The sequence below is a fragment of the Phyllobates terribilis genome, unplaced genomic scaffold, assembly GCF_046119375.1.
Source record: "Phyllobates terribilis strain yellow unplaced genomic scaffold, ASM4611937v1 Scaffold_5__5_contigs__length_657084704, whole genome shotgun sequence".
Taxonomy (NCBI): domain Eukaryota; kingdom Metazoa; phylum Chordata; class Amphibia; order Anura; family Dendrobatidae; genus Phyllobates; species Phyllobates terribilis.
In genome coordinates, this window is record NW_027362765.1 from 171575727 (window position 1) to 171590701 (window position 14975).

Below are 14975 nucleotides of genomic sequence, written 5' to 3' on the forward strand. Positions count from 1 at the left end.
GAGCCCTCAGGACAGGCTAGTTTAACTAGATTAGGTATCCATGACTAGTGAATGCCCACTTTCACCATTGTGGGGGCATTGGTAAAAAAAATTGTACCAAGCAATTCTTTGACAACAGGCCTAATCTACGTGAGTTTTTCCTAATTGCAGAATCTCTTAAAGAGGAACGCATAGCGATGTTGAAATGTGCTTCTTAGTAGATACTTACATTCTCATTGAAATAACACTGCTAGATCATCTTTTCTTTGATTTCTACATTGAGTCTGTTATTCCTCCTGAAAATATATGAATAAATTGACAACTGAGCATGACTATTCCTCGTCTCTATATAGTTTGCCACTCTCTGCACTGGTTAGACTGGCAGAATGTAGAGGGACATGACCAACTCACAAGGACTGGTAATTACTGGTAATGTCCAGATGTCGATTTATTAACACATTCCCAAGTTAAATAACTGAATAACAACATGATAGAATTTTAAGGAAAATGCCCCAAAATTGTTTTTTAACAGCAAGTATTTACTAAGACAGACATGTTAAGAGAACTCTTACTGACATACCAGTCTGATGTGTCAGTAAACATTGCTATTAAGATATTAGAAATGTCACCCAACTCTAGTGTATCCAGCAATGAAAGTAAAAAAATGTAAAAAATGATGTACCATATGGCCTCAAAACCAGACCCGACTGCCAGGTCCCCTCATCTAACAGGATGTAGTTTGGTGATTGGACCAGCAGTATGGTAGGAATCTGTGGCCATGATCCGGATTGCCAACTTTATTCTTTTCTTGACAGTTTCTCAAAAAATAACAGAGAGCCAACTTTTTAGATGACCATAATAAATCATTACGATTATAAGTGATACATGTCTACGGAGCATAAATCCTATATGAAGACATCAGCTGCATTCACTGTAAACTGTACAAGGGTGATAAGTACAGTAATAAACATCTCCCTTTTAAAAAAAAAATCACGGACACATCAATTTTTTTTTACGGATAGAGGAAAAAGGTGCCCTATTTTTACAGACTGTCCAAGAATTTCTGGACGGTTGGCAACCCTGGTCATGATACAGGTGAAGAAATGCATCTATATTACTTTTCCATTCCCCTGTGTGTGAGTGGAAATACATAAGTCCCCAATCACTCCATGTAACACCCGGTCACTGCCTTTTTTGCATTATGTGAATCCTGCTTTACAGAAACAATTAGGTGTATGTAAAGTGTGTCGTGGTTGTACCTAGATTTCATATTACTTTAACAGAAAATAGCATTACCAAGACTGACGTAGTGAGACATTACTAACTCTGCATATTAGCTGAGACATTTATAACCATATTACAAAAATGCTAACCATTTACCAAACACCCTGAGAGAAATAGAGAAATGTAAAGTAAAGGCATGCCAACAGATCAGCCAGAAACTGGTTTACATATTGATACTTACAAGTACATTGTTTCAGATCAGTTTTAAAAACAACTTGTTTTTTTGCCATAAATATATATATTTTTTGTCTGGAGTAAATACTGCTGTTCTATTAAATCCTGCATTGTTATTCTTTTGTTTCTGCGCCTCTCCAATCCTGAGATATGGCCTCCTTTTCCATGTATATAAATCTAGGCATTTTAGCCAAATGGGTGTCCTCCTCAAGCTTTCTCTATGGAAGTCTTCTTGATGACTGCCCAGTTGGCTACAAAGACTAGACTTTTAGGGAACTTAAGGCCATACCTCAGAAATGGAGAAGTTCAGGAACAAAAAATACTGATGACAAATTCAGGGGAAAAGCAGCATTTACAACAGGTAAAAAAAATCATATTTGTGGAAAGTGACAGGTCCTCTTTAAAGCCCAGCTGAGGCTTAAGGAAAATAAAAGGACTGTGGGAAATTCTCAAGGCTACTTGTAGGAGTCCTAGAGACAGGCCTTCCGTCTTACCTGTTCCATTTTGTATCCTCTTTGCGGTAACTATTTTGTATATAGAGAGAACTAGGCCAATGAAAAGAGCCCCTTACATGTCTATGGGAAATATGGCCACTGTCATAGCGCGTGCGATATCAACAATGGCCCTAGAATGATAATCCATAGCAAAAGTGCAATTGACTTTATTTTTAAGATGCATCCATTTTGGAGACTAAACCAAGGAGATGCTGTCTACGAGTCATTGCCTCATGCATACTAGTCATGAAGTGCCTCTATAATATATATGGATAGTTTGTACTGAATTCCTCCATTGTCTGTGCAGTTTATCTGAAGCTGGTCATACATGGTTCAGTATTTTACAGCATGTATGGGGAGCTGGTGCTTGCTTTTATGTGATCATTCCCTTTTCGTACTTCTCACCATGTAAGACCAGCTTTACATATACAGCCTTTGGTCTTCCTTTTAAAGAAATCAGATCTGAATATTGATAATACGATGACGCTTAGACATGGTGGTCACTGAAGTCCAGCTTGACTGCTAAGCTCTACACGAGAGTGACCAGGTGTGACAGGGATTACACAGGTAATCGTTAGCTCATATGGCACCATTCCCTAAGCAAACCCTTTATTACATCATTTATTTACTACTTTGTGGTCTATTAAACCGCAGTGGACTATGACCCTTTTCTTTTCTTTTTTCTTAAATCTCTTTTTTTCCCCTTTTTCCTGTGCTCCAGATACAGATTTTCTTGCTGCATGTTTATATATGTATGTATATGTAAACTGTTTTACATTTTGACAAGTTTTCTCAATGTTTTGATAAATACCAGTTTGTCAAAGTAAAAGAACTGGGGCTATACCGCTGCCTCTTAGTGACAACATTCTGTCGCTTTTTACTCAATGTAATCCATAACTTGTTCTGGATAAAGGGGCTACTGAGGTGGAGTAGTCTTCCCTGCCACCGAGCATCCAGTGCCAAAATCCCACATGGACAGTGGCTTTTATTGTAAATACCACAAATGCCATCAAGCAACCAAGCTGCCTACTGCATGACATGGGAGCAATGCATCACTAGGAGGAGCCACATGCACCACCAGTCTATAAGCCCCGGATTTACAGCAGTTGGTTCCAGTGTCTTAGGGATCTTGCTTAGACTGAAGGGGTAAACTGGACAATTGTGCAATGGCAGGCAAGTACGCAAGACTTACCCTTGCAGGGCTCCAACTTGTAAAGTGCTTTCTCTTTTAAATGTGATTAAAAATAAATTCATTTTGAAATAGCTGAACATGTCCTTCTCTTTATTAAAGCCAACATAGGACTGGTCTATCATCAGGATAACCAGTCCATCTTCTCAATCCCACAGCAGCGCTGTATCATTTACAGGGCAATTTCGTATTCTAGGATATGTGGGGGGAAATTCAGTATAATCCATGCTTGTTCTGTGCTTAGGAGTCCAGTGGGCAGTCCCTATCAGTGATTGACAGCTATCTCTGTCTATAATGTAGTCCTTTTTCTAACGGTAAAGTATTTGTACTATCTTGGACCAAGTCAGCCAATTAAGGGGTTCAAAACAAGATTGTAATGGTGCATCAGAGGCAGGATTTGTGGTATTGTAAGTGCGGGTCTTTTGTTTATGACCCTCAACTATAAGCCAGCGTGGAGTGTTTCTTCCTTTTGAGGTTTTGGTCCAACTGCATATTACAACTCATTGATTACAATAGCCACTGTGTAATGCTTCCTTTCTCCTGCATTTGCAGTGCAGTTGCTCTTTCAAAGACAAGTCTAGCAATATCTTTAGATGGACTGTTCCTCCATTACTGAAAAATCAGCATTTTAATTGATACTCAAATAAGGCTGAAGAGCTATTGTAGATTTGAAACCTCTATCACTCCAGCTCTATTCTCCGCTGATCGCTGCTTCCTTCTTTTTGACTGACAGTTCAATCACTTTACTCAATAACGGAGGAACGGATTAGCCATGTAATGGTATTGCTGGATGTCAGGGAACACCTGGGAGATCCCACAGATGTCTTCCCGCCGTTGCCCAATATTCACGAACCAGCACTCCGCCACCTCCTATTGTCAAGACAGTTACGCAATTGGCTGATGATTGATAGACGAGGGCACGGCTGCTTTCACTACTAGGCCGGATATTAGTGAGCTCACAGTGAACGTATAGTATATACAAACTGATTCCAGCACATGGAATATATACAGTACACACCAAAAGTTTGGACACACCTCATTTAAAGATTTTTCTGTATTTTCATGACTATGAAAATTGTACATTCACACTGAAGGCATCAAAACTATCAATTAACACATGTGGAATTATATACTTAACAAAAAAGTGTGAAACATCTGAAAATATGTCTTATATTCTAGGTTCTTCAAAGTAGCCACCTTTTGCTTTGATGACTGCTTTGCGCACTCTTGGCATTCTCTTGATGAGCTTCAAGAGGTAGTCACCGGAAATGGTCTTCCAACAATCTTGAAGGAGTTCCCAGAGATGCTTAGCACTTGTTGGCCCTTTTGCCTTCACTCTGCGGTCCAGCTCACCCCAAACCATCTCAATTGGGTTCAGGTCTGGTGACTGTGGAGGCCAGGTCATCTGGCGTAGAACCCCATCACTCTCCCTCTTGCTCAAATAGCCCTTACACAGCCTGGAGGTGTGTTTGGGGTCATTGTCCTGTTGAAAAATAAATGATGGTCCAACTAAACGCAAACCGGATGGAATAGCATGCCGCTACAATATGCTGTGGTAGCCATGCTGGTTAAGTATGCCTTCAATTTTGAATAAATCCCCAACAGTCAGCTGTGTATCCACCAGACTTCTGCACAACACAACTGATGGTCCCAACCCCATTTATAAGGCAAGAAATCCCACTTATTAAACCTGACAGGGCACACCTGTGAAGTGAAAACCATTTCCGGTGACTACCTCTTGAAGCTCATCAAGAGAATGCCAAGAGTGTGCAAAGCAGTCATCAAAGCAAAAGGTGGCTACTGTGAAGAACCTAGAATATAAGACATATTTTCAGTTGTTTCACACTTTTTTGTTAAGTATATAATTCCACATGTGTTAATTCATAGTTTTGATGCCTTCAGCGTGAATGTACAATTTTCATAGTCATGAAAATACAGAAAAATCTTTAAATGAGAAGGTGTGTCCAAACTTTTGGTCTGTACTGTATACTCCAGTACAGTCACTGCCAAGCTTCCCAATAACCCATGAAAAACTATCTGCCACAACCAATTGTTTATACCGGCCAGTTGGACACCCAACAGGTAGTGTATGGCTTCACTGGTGCGGTTTACAGAGCAAGAGGAACGGAGCTATTAAATTTTATATATTTAATCCGGAAAAGTAGGTAGTGTTTATAAAAGATATGCAAAGATGTTACAAAATGGGAGCAAAACAATACGGCATATACAATACAAGGGATAACAAAAGAAAAAGTACTAAACCTGTGTCACAAAATGGCTCAGAGCTTAGCAAAGGGAAGCACTCCTTAGAATAACTCTTTAGAGCAATGGACAGAACCACAGAGCACTGTGTCTTCCAGAACTGACAAATGATAAAAACCCAAACTTTGATTTTTATTAGATTAAGGTTATGCCCACATACTTCCCCTTGGTGAGCTCCTATGGCGGGCTGGTCGTAGGATGTGCTAGGTCTTTAGGTGATCACGAGATCCCCAACTTTTGTCATGTTTCCTATCGTGATGTTATCCTTCTATAGTGATGAAACACAGCATGGATAGCATCATCCATCTAACCCAATTTTAAGTTGGAGGAGGTAGGCCGGACTTATGGTGGTAAGTAAATGAGTTATGATTGTGACTTTGCCATGATGCCAAAAATATATCTCCTATGAATATCGGTTCGATGCAAACCCCAATACTTATCACTGACCACTGGCTCCAGAGTGTCTGAGAAAATTCAGTTGAACATAGGAAGCCTTGAGAATTGTACTTCTCCTCCTCTGAGTATATGAACCGTAGACTTGGTGACTGGCTCTCAGAAGATCCCCTGTTATAATTACCTGTTTACGGCAGGAGGTCCTACTTTAATGAAAGTTGAAATGTCAGCTCTTTCTCACTTCCCAAGTTATAATTCCATATGTTCAATGTGAGGCTGATATGTCCCCTCTCCAGAGATGTCGTTATTGATTTCTCTATGACACTGGACTTGTTTTTGAAACATTTAAATGTGCATATAAATAGTTTGGATGGTGAAATCCTGCTGACAGATTGCCTTTAAAATGAACTTGACAGCTGATACATGCTGCCTGTGGACCGCAGCTGATACATGTTGCCCGGTCCACAGGCAGCATGTATCAGACACTGGCTGTATGATCTTAGGTATATTTGACTCTGAAACACTGTAGCGTTTCAGAGTCAAACATACCTGGCTGAGATCATATAGCTAATGCCTGATACTTGCTGCCCATGGATTGGGCAGGATTAATTAGCTGGCAGGTTCACTTTAAATGCTTGAGTCCAGTTTTTTCCATAAACAATGAGGGTCCCATCATCTTATACATTGTGATCAGCTTTGTTTCACTTCTAACAAGAACATATTGTTAAAAGCGCACTACTCCTTTAATTTAGATTTATGCAGAGAAACATGCCCAACATATTTTACCTTTCTTTAGGCTATTGCTGTACTCCTAGAAGCATACTATATAATGCATACGACTTTATTTACTCAATGGTGTTTTGAAGAGGAGTTGATGTTTTGGTGCAGGTTCAAATTTCACTAAGACATCTACCAGCCCCAATACTGAAGCCATCTCTGGATTGTTTGTTTCGCTCAGCTCTTTGGTGGATTATCTCACTGTTTACAGATCAGTTATTTGCTTCAGATTAGATTAGATATTATGACAATAAATTTTCAAATCATCTGGAAAGCCAGAAGTTACACAAAGCTGATGCAACCAACAACTGATATATTTCTGAAGATGAACATTTCCTGTTTTCACATTATGTGAAGGTAATGTTTAAAGAAACACGCTCATCAAATTTTTTATCCTCTTAATATATTACAGTCATCATATTATATAGCGCTGTGTACTTACAATTGCTCATTTTGCCTTTCTACCCAGTTAATTCTTCTGTTTTCTCTGGTCTATGTAGAAACAGGAAGTCTCTTGTCCCTGCAAAAATTATTCCCCTCTTCAACTCCCAACCCAGTTGCTCCGCTCCTCCCCCCTGCCATATACTTTTTCATTGACTTATAAATCATAAAGGGGAAACTAACCTCCTGTTTCTACATAGAGCTTAGAAGGATTCAACTAGTCAGTTTTTAATCATGTGATGTCATAGATCTAATGGAAAAGAGAAGAATTAGCTGGCTATAAAGGCAAAATGAGCAATTGTAAGTACACAGTGCTATCGAAGAAATGTGGATGCGAGGAGTATTTCTTCAAGGCAGTAAAAAAAATGTTTTCTTTAATGCATTTTCTGTTTAGTGCTAAAAACAAAATTGTATTACAACTTTATAATGGACATAGATATGAGAAATCTCCCTATCTCCAGTATAAAAAATGCATCATTAGGTGGGTGGGAATAAGAGTAAGCTGCCCCCAGAAAAATCTGGCAGCACTTATCATTGGTGGAAAAACAGGGAAGAATGAACCAACCTATATGACTTCTGTTCTGTTGGAATTGGTCTGTTGAAATGATCACCATAGTCATCACAATGTCGACAGAGCTAGTGAAAACTGTTCAGAAACACTGACAGAAGACTAATGTCTATGACCAGCTGTAAACTGTGGGTATTCCTCTGGTGTTTCTGCACTTATTTAGAATAAATAGGATTTTGCAAATATATGATAAAACCTGAATGGATCTGTTTAGCGTTGGGAGCGCAATGATAATATAGCAAGACCAGGATGGGAGCTATATGTGGACCAGGGTGGGGGATATTTGTGGACCAGGTTGGGAGACATGGAAACCAGGATGGGAGATATAGGGGGACCAGGATGGGAGACACATGAGGACCAGGATGAGAGACATATGGGACCTGGATGGAGCACATATGATGATGATCATGAGTGAATATGGGGACCAGGATGGGAGATATGGGGACCAGGATGGAGCACATATGGGGACCAGGATGGAACACATATAAGGACCAGAATGAGGGACATATGGGACCAGGATAAGAGACATGGGACCAGGATGGGAGATATATGGGGGATATTTGGGGACCATGATGGGAGACACACGAGGACCCGGAGGGAAGACATATGAGGACCAGGATAGGAGATATATGTGGACCAGGATGGGGGGATATTTGGGGACTGGGATGGAGCTCATGTGAGGACCAGGATGGAGCACATATGAGGACCAGGATGGAGCATATATGAGGGCCAGGATGAGGGACATATGGGGAACAAGATGGGATACATGGGGACCAGGATGGAGCACTTATGAGGACCAGGATGAGAGTCATATGGGGTCCAGAATAAGAGACATGGGGACCAGGATGGAGCACATTTGAGGACCAGGATGAGGAACATATGGAGCCCAGGATGGGAGACTGGGAACCAGGATGGAGCACATGTGGTCAGTAGAATGGAGCACATATTGGGACCTGGATGGGGAACATAAGGGGGCCAGGATGAGGAACATTACAGGAAGGGGCCCAGGATAGGGACATTGCAGCATAGGTCCAGGATGGGGACATTATTACAGAAAGGGACCAGGATGGGGACATTATTACAGGATGGGTCCAGGATGGCGGACATTATTACAGGATGGGGACTTTATTGCAGGATGGGGCCAGGATGGAGGACATAATTACTGTTTGGAGGACAGAATGAGGAACATGCATCATTAGTTTTTGGTGGCAAATGGGGGCCATAGGTACAGTAGGGACCAATTAGGGGACATTATTACTGCTGTGATATACAGTGGCATGTAAAACTTTGGACATCCCTGGTCAAAATTACTGTTATTGATAACAGTTGAGCAAGTTGAATAAGATATGATCTCCAAAAGGCCCAAAGTTAGAGATGACACATTTCCTTTGTATTTTAGGCAATATATATATATATATATATATATATATATATATACACAGTGGTGGCCAAAAGTATTGGCACCCCTGCAATTCTGTCAGATAATACTCAGTTTCTTCCTGAAAATGATTGCAATCACAAATTCTTTTGTATTATTATCTTCATTTAATTTGTCTTCAATGAAAAAACACAAAAAGAATTGTCCTAAAGCCAAATTGGATATAATTCCACACCAAACCTAAAAAAGGGGGTGGACAAAAGTATTGGCACTGTTTGAAAAATCCTGTGATGCTTCTCTAATTCGTGTAATTAACAGCACCTGTAACTTACCTGTGGCACCTAACAGGTGTTGGCAATAACTAAATCACACTTGCAGCCAGTTAACATGGATTAAAGTTGACTCAACCTCTGTCCTGTGTCCTTGTGTGTACCACATTGAGCATGGAGAAAAGAAAGAAGACCAAAGAACTGTCTGAGGACTTGAGAAACCAAATTGTGAGGAAGCATGAGCAATCTCAAGGCTACAAGTCCATCTCCAAAGACCTGAATGTTCCTGTGTCTTCTGTGCGCAGTGTCATCAAGAAGTTTAAAGCTCATGGCACTGTGGCTAACCTCCCTAGATGTGGACGGAAAAGAAAAATTGACAAGAGATTTCAACTCAAGATTGTGCAGATGGTGGATAAAGAACCTCGACTAACATCCAAACAAGTTCAAGCTGCCCTGCAGTCCGAGGGTACAACAGTGTCAACCCGTACTATCTGTCGGCGTCTGAATGAAAAGGGACTGTATGGTAGGATACCCAGGAAGACCCCACTTCTTACCCCGAGACATAAAAAAGCCAGGCTGGAGTTTGCCAAAACTTACCTGAGAAAGCCTAAAACGTTTTGGAAGAATGTTCTCTGGTCAGATGAGACAAAAGTAGAGCTTTTTGGGAAAAAGCATCAACATAGAGTGTACAGGAAAAAAAAAGAGGCATTCAAAGAAAAGAACACGGTCCCTACAGTCAAACATGGCGGAGGTTCCCTGATGTTTTGGGGTTGCTTTGCTGCCTCTGGCACTGGACTGCTTGACCGTGTGCATGGCATTATGAAGTCTGAAGATTACCAACAAATTTTGCAGCATAATGTAGGGCCCAGTGTGAGAAAGCTGGGTCTCCCTCAGAGGTCATCGGTCTTCCAGCAGGACAATGACCCAAAACACACTTCCAAAAGCGCTATAAAATGGTTTGAGAGAAAGCGCTGGAGACTTCTAAGGTGGCCAGAAATGAGTCCAGACCTGAATCCCATAGAACACCTGTGGAGAGATCTCAAAATGGCAGTTTGGAGAAGGCACCCTTCAAATATCAGGGACCTGGATCAGTTTGCCAAAGAAGAATGGTCTACAATTCCAGCAGAGCATTGTAAGAAACTCATTGATGGTTACCGGAAGCGGTTGTTCGCAGTTATTTTGGCTAAAGGTTGTGCAACCAAGTATTAGGCTGAGGGTGCCAATACTTTTGTCTGGCCCATTTTTGGAGTTTTGTGTGAAATGATCAATGATTTGATTTTTGCTTCATTCTCTTTTGTGTTTTTTCCTTGCAAGCAAATTAAATGAAGATAATAATACCAAAGAATTTGTGATTGCAATCATTTTCAGGAAGAAACTGAGTATTATCTGACAGAATTGCAGTGGTGCCAATACTTTTGGCCACCACTGTATATATATATATATATATATATATATATATATATATATATATATTTTTTTTTTTTTTTTATTTATTTATTTTTTTCTATTCATCCTTTACATTTTAAAAATGACAAAAAGGAAAATGGGCCGATACAAAAGTTTGGGCACTCTGCATGGTTAGCACCTAGTAGCACGCCTTTTGAAAGTATCACAGCTTGTAAACGCTTTTTGTAGCCAGATAAGAGTCTTTGAATGCTTGTTTGAGGGATTTTCATTCATTCTTGCATGCATTGCTATTTTGAAGTCTAGCCACAGATTTTCAATGATGTTCAGATTAGAGGACTGTAAGGGCAATTGTAAAACCTTCAGTTTGCGCCTTCTGGGGTAGTCTGTTATGGATTTTGACATGTGTTTAGGAGCATTATTCATTTGTAGAAGCCATCCTCTTTTTAACATCAGTTTTTTTCCAGATGGTGTTATGTTTACATCAAGAATTTGTTGAAATTTCATTGAATCCATTTTTCTCTCTACCATTGTGGCCAAAGAGTTCTATTTTAAACTTATCAGGACTTGTTTCCAAAATGCATCAGGCTTGTTTAGATGTTCTTTTGCACACTTCAGACACTGAATTTTATGGTGAGGACGTAGGAGAGGTCTTCTTCTGATGACTCTTCCATGAAGGCCATATTTGTGCAGGTGTCTCTGAACAGTAGAACAATATACTACAACTCCAAAGTCTGCGAAATCTTTCTGAAGGTCTTTTTGCAGTCAAGTGGGAATTCTGATTTGCCTCTCTAGCAATCCTATGAGCAGCTCTCGCTGAAATTTTGCTTGGTCTTCCACACCTTATCTTGACCTCCACTGTTTCTGTTAACTGCCATTTCTTAATTAAATTTCGGACTGAGGAAAGGGCAACTTGAAAACGCTTTTCTATCTTCTTATAGCCTTCTCTTGCTTTGTCGGCCTCCCCCATTTTCATTTTCAGAGTGCTAGGCAGCTGCTTAGTAGAACCCATGACTGCTGTTTTTTGGCACAAGGTTAGAGGAGGCTGGGTTTTTATGAAGCTGGGAAATTTGGATCACCTGGCCTTTCCTAACGATGATAGCAAACAAGCCATAACCCTAACTTGCTAATTAAGGTCTGAAACCTTGGTCAAAGTCATCTGAGCACAAAATTGTCCAAGGGGAAGGGTGCCCAAACTTTTGCATTGGCCCATTTTCTTTTTTGTAATTTTTAAAATGTAAAAAATTACAATACTTTTGTTTTTGCCTAAAATACAAAGGAAATGTGTTATCTTTAACTTTAGGCCTTTTAAAGATTATTTCATTTTCAACTTGCTTAACTGTTCACAGTAACAGTAACTTTGACCAGGGGTGCCCAAACTTTTACATGCCACTGTATTTTACTTTTGAGGATACTGTTTTCAATTTGGGGGTAAAGAGGGGTCCTGTTACTGTGGAGGGCGGCACTATTTTATTTTATTTCTTCATTTGGTGAAGTGTAGAAATTTGGGAAAAAGTGGTGAATGTGTTGTAGAAGCGAGCAGCTATAGATAACTGTGTGTTATTGTCTGCAGAGATGAGTCCTGGCAGGAAGACATGATAGCAGTCTGCAGCAGATGAAGAAGAAAAGCGAAGATGAAGGACTTCAACTAGAGACATCACTGGTCAGTCAGCGTGTTACCTGTACACATACTCTATATACAGAGCTCCTGTGTATAATGTCACTGATGATCACTGTATTACCTGTACACTGTCACTATACGCAGAGCTTCTGTGTATAATATCACTGGTGATCCCTATATAACACTTATTCATAACAAGTTTAAGAGCGGTCTTCGCTCGAAACGCGTCTGGTAGCGCACCCCTTCTTGGTGCCCCTGTGTTTCCCCTTCAGTATTGTTTTTCTACTAACTGGAGTTACATTATTGCCATTTGGATATTTTTAAAAATATTCTAAATAAAAGACATTTGTTTTTACTATTGGAGTCTGTGGAGCTGGATCATCGTCTTTCCTATTACCTGTCTACTGAGCGCAAGCAGCAGCGCTGATCACGGATCCTGAATACATCCAGCTGGTTCATGGAGGTGAGCTGTTTTTTTTTTCTTTTCTCTTTCCACATACTCTATATACAGAGCTCCTGTGTACAATGTCACTGATGATCACTGTATTACCTGTATACTGTCACTATACACAGAGCTTCTGTGTATAATATCACTGGTGATCCCAATATTGCCTGTGCAAGGACACTATATACAGAGCTCCAGTGCATAATGTCTCTGGTGATCACTGTATTACCTGTAAACTGTCACTATATACAGAGTTCCTGTGTATAATGTCACTGGTGATCACTGTATTACCTGTAAACTATACACTGCATACAGAGCTCCTGTGTATAATGTCACTGGTGATCACTGTATTACCTGTAGACTGTCACTATATACAGAGCTCTTGTGTATAATGTCACTGGTGATCACAATATTACCTGTACATTATACTCTATATACAGACCTCCCATGTATTATTATTATTTATTATTATTATAGCGCCATTTATTCCATGGCGCTTTACATGTGAAAAAGGGGTATAATACAAGAACAATTACAATAATCTTGAACACAATGTGACAGCAACTGGTACAGGAGGAGCTAAGACCCTGCCCGCGAGGGCTCACAATCTACGAGGGATGGGTGAGGATACAGTAGGTGAGGGTAGAGCTGGTCGTGCAGCGGTGTGGCGGAGCGGTGGTTACTGCAGGTTGTAGGCTTGTCGGAAGAGGTGGGTCTTCAGGTTCCTTTTGAAGGTTTCCACGGTAGGCGAGTGTCTGATACGTTGGGGTAGAGAGTTCCAGAGTAGGGCGGAACCACGGGAGAAATCTTGTATACGGTTGTGGGAGGAGGAGATAAGAGGGGAGTAGAGCAGGAGATCTTGTGAGGATCGGAGGTTGCGTGCAGGTATGTAACGGGAGACTAGGTCGGAGATATATGGAGGAGACAGGTTGTGAATTGCTTTGCATGTCATGGTTAGGGTTTTGAACTGGAGTCTCTGAGCAATGGGGAGCCAGTGAAGAGATTGACAGAGAGGAGAGGCCGGGGAATAGCGGGGGGACAGGTGGATTAGTCGGGCAGCAGAGTTTAGGATAGATTGGAGGGGTGCGAGAGTGTTAGAGGGGAGGCCACAGAGCAGGAGGTTGCAGTAGTCAAGGCGGGAGATGATTAGGGCGTGCACTAGTGTTTTTGCAGATTCATGGTTTAGGAATGTGCGGATCCGGGAGATATTTTTGAGTTGGAGTCGGCAGGAAGTGGAAAGGGCTTGGATATGTGGTTTGAAGGAGAGTTCCGAGTCCAGGGTTACCCCAAGGCAGCGAGCTTGAGGGACTGGGAAGAGTGGGCAGCCATTGACGTTGATAGATAGGTCAGTTGGGAGGGTTGAATGAGATGGCGGAAAGATGATGAATTCTGTTTTGTCCATGTTAAGTTTTAGAAATCTGGCAGAGAAGAAGGATGAAATAGCAGACAGACATTGTGGGATTTTGGTTAATAAGGAGGTGATATCGGGTCCAGAGAGGTAGATCTGTGTGTCATCAGCATAGAGGTGATAATGAAAGCCATGAGACTCTATGAGCTGTCCCAGGCCTAAGGTGTAGATGGAGAAGAGCAGGGGTCCTAGAACTGAACCTTGGGGGACACCGACAGATAGGGGGCGAGATGAAGAGGTGGTGTGTGAGTGGGAGACACTGAATGTCCGGTCTGTTAGGTATGAGGAGATCCAGGATAGGGCCAAGTCTGTGATGCCGAGAGATGAGAGAGTCTGGAGTAAGAGAGACTGGTCCACTGTGTCAAAGGCAGATGACAGGTCTAGGAGGAGGAGGACAGAGTAGTGTCGCTTAGATTTGGCGGTTAGTAGGTCGTTGGTGACTTTAGTCAGTGCAGTTTCAGTAGAATGGTGCGGTCGGAAACCAGATTGTAGGCGGTCAAAGAGGGAGCAGGAGGAGAGGTGGGAGGACAGTTCAGAATGGACATGTTGTTCCAGTAGTTTTGAGGCATAGGGGAGAAGTGATATGGGGCGATAGCTAGACACGGAGGATGGGTCAAGGGAGGGCTTTTTGAGGATGGGTGTGATTGAGGCATGTTTGAAGCATGAGGGGAAGACGCCAGTTGTTAGTGACAGGTTGAAGAGGTGGGTTAGGGCTGGTATGAAGAGAGTGGTAAGGTTTGGGATGAGGTGGGACGGGATTGGGTCAAGTTTACAGGTGGTGAGGTGTGATTTGGAGAGTAAGGAGGAAAGTTGATCTTCAGAAATGGTGGAGAATGTAGTTTTGGAGGAGGAGGGTTGAGTAGGTGTGGGGAGGGGCGGTGGGGGCTTT

At 41.4% G+C, this 14975-nt stretch overlaps 1 protein-coding gene across 1 annotated transcript in view; it reads left to right on the top strand.

Moving 5' to 3' along the window:
- Positions 1-12206, top strand: part of CACNB1 (calcium voltage-gated channel auxiliary subunit beta 1) — a 105752-nt gene extending 93546 nt beyond the window's left edge. The window contains exon 14 of the mRNA XM_073683428.1: positions 12186-12206. Coding sequence (XP_073539529.1) covers positions 12186-12191 — 6 coding nt within the window. The 3' untranslated portion in view covers positions 12192-12206. The remainder of the gene's footprint in view (positions 1-12185) is intronic.
- The last annotated feature ends 2769 nt before the right edge of the window (positions 12207-14975 follow it).